General features: G+C 40.6%; 1 protein-coding gene across 1 annotated transcript; it reads right to left on the bottom strand.

Moving 5' to 3' along the window:
- Positions 1 to 533: 533 nt before the first annotated feature.
- Positions 534 to 1,052, bottom strand: LOC131851969 (uncharacterized). The gene has a single exon (XM_059202527.1). The coding sequence runs from the start codon at positions 1,050 to 1,052 to the stop codon at positions 534 to 536; it is 519 nt and encodes a 172-aa protein (XP_059058510.1).
- Positions 1,053 to 2,531: the final 1,479 nt, after the last annotated feature.

Here is a 2,531-nt window from a genome sequence, read left to right as displayed (position 1 = left end):
TAGATACTGGAGGGCCTGGTGTCGTGCGGATATGATGGACGGTGTTGTGTGGTATTGTGTGATGTGTACCAGCTGGTCTAGTGATATCTGGAAACTCATCAAGAATTTTATGATAACGAGAATCACCAGTCAAGACCTTTACAGAGTGAACATTTTTACAATCTACAGATGTGGCAACAGAAAATATAGATGTAGTATTATCTATCAGCTTTTTATTGCGGCAATCTACTATTAAATTATAAAATTTTAAAAAATCTACTCCTATAATAGGTTTGGTTACATCAGCAACTACGAAGCGCCAACTATAGTCTCTATGCATACCAAAATTTAAAGTTAAATGTACATAACCGTATGTTGATATAGTTGAGCCATTAGCTGCACACAACTCGAAGTTAGTAGGGGCACGACGGTCACGCAGCGCCGACCGAAGACACAGAGGTCGCTACCAGTGTCGACCAGGAACTGTAACTTCGAAGATCGGTCGGTAACGAAAAGGCGACCAGTAGTAGAGGATGGGCAATCGTCAGCCGCCATTACCGACTGCCCATGGAGTTTCCCGCCATTTTAAAGTCACAGGGGTGGATACAGTGGCTGGCCTTATCGCCGAATTTACTGTGGTACCAGCAGATCGGGAATTTGCGGTAATTAGACTGTGACCGCGATTTTGACCGAGATCTACTGCGCGTGGTACGTCGAGATGGTCGTTGCTGGTGCTGTTGCTGAATGCCTCTATTAGTCGTCAGCGACTGCATTTGCCTACGAAGCTCCGCGACTTCCCTTCTAAGGTCACTGAGCTCCGTATTAGAGGAGGCCTGGTTCATAGAAGCTACCCTGGGCGACACTACAGTGAGGTCGTTTACCCGGTCTGCCAAATCTGCCAAGTCATCCACGTGAGTAGTGGCAGGCTGTCCCGCTAACACCGTCTGGACACCATGTGGGAGACGACTGATCCATATGGTCTTTAGGAAGTCGTCCGGAACGTCGATACCAGCCAGTCCCTTTAAATGGCGAAGAAATTGGGAGGGCTTCCGATCTCCTAGCTCCTCATGCATCAACAACTGCTTCAGCTTATTTTCGTTTGATGCCGTCAATGAGCTCAGCCTTGAGCTTGTCATATTTCTGCGTCGCGGGAGGACTTATAATAATATCCTTCACCTCTCTAGAATATTTATTGTCCAACTGGCTGATGACATAATTGAATTTTGTAGCGTCGTTGGTAATGCCGGAAATTGAAAATTGTCCCTCCACCTGAGCGAACCATATTTCCGGTTCTTCGGGCCAGAATGGTGGTACACGGACGGATACTTTATAATCCTCCGTCGCGACTTGCACGGGAAAATTCTCGTCCGTCAATATTCTCGTCAGCAGTGACAATGGAACTGCGCTCTCCGCGTTCCTCAGCGCCATATTGCGTGCCTTCTTGTGCGTCTTGGAATTCTTTATTCATGTTTAAATACGGGGTCACCAGTTTGGGCTTCTTATTAGTGTAGATATAAAATAAAAGTTCGACTTACGGTTGATATATATATTGTCCCAACACGTAAATACAGTTACACTTAGATAGGAAGAAAGTATATACAGTAGAAGGAGAAGAAAGTCACAAGCACAGTAAAGAAATAAGCACAGAATGAATATAAGCACTAATGAATAAGGTGATATAAATGAGAATAAGCAGAGCAATATCAATTACAGTACGGCCGATTTATCAAGCGAGTAGCGAGCGTTCCGCGTCATAGATAGTTCTCGACTGGTTTGGTAATATCGAATTGAATGTGCGCTCGCGCTGTTGGCCGGTTCCTCGGCGCTAGTCAGCGCGCAAAACCTACATAGCGAACAAAAGAGTTGTGACGTCAACCTCTTATTGAGCGTTTCCACTGCAATTGTACTAGACGAACCGGTACGGTTTAATATTGATAAAGTGTAAATAAATATTACGTATATATTTATGTATAAGTATATGTATATTGTATATAATTAAGGTTATTATTATTAAATAATTGTATGTAATAAATATTTGTAAATAACTATAAATAAATTTATGAAACTGTGTATTTATGTGTGGGAATCGCCTACAATTCTATTAAAAGCGTAGATGTCTTATGCACAAAACTTTATCTTATTTATCTTAGGTGAGCACTACACAATTAAATTAAAGAATTTCTTTCACTAAAAATAAAAATATCACAATAGCCATAGACTCGACAAGTGGATATTGTAAAAGGAATTGGGGTAGAATTGGTGATGGATATTATTAAAAAAAATCGTCAAACTTAAAACCCTCAATTATCTAATTAGGTTATATATGCGTATTATATTACTTTTGAAAAACTATTATTGTATCACTGACTGTATATTTGTCATATACATAGAGTCTACAATCCTTATCCTTACTAATATTATATATGCAACACTAACTCTGTATGTCTGTCTCGCATTCATGCCAAAACTACTGAGCCGATAAATGAAATTTGGTACACATACTCTAGATCCTAAGAATGGACATAGTTTACTTTTCAATGTGAAAAAGGGTT

Source organism: Achroia grisella, unplaced genomic scaffold (genome assembly GCF_030625045.1).
Source record: "Achroia grisella isolate CSIRO2021 unplaced genomic scaffold, CSIRO_AGI_Agris_v1 utg821, whole genome shotgun sequence".
Lineage (NCBI taxonomy): Eukaryota > Metazoa > Arthropoda > Insecta > Lepidoptera > Pyralidae > Achroia > Achroia grisella.
Note: the sequence above shows the minus strand (reverse complement) of the source record. Positions and strands in the feature narration are given on the sequence as shown.

Coding starts and splice junctions, on each gene's coding strand:
- LOC131851969 (XM_059202527.1), bottom strand. CDS start 1,052: ATGCATGAGGAGCTAGGAGATCGGAAGCCCTCCCAATTTCTTCGCCAT.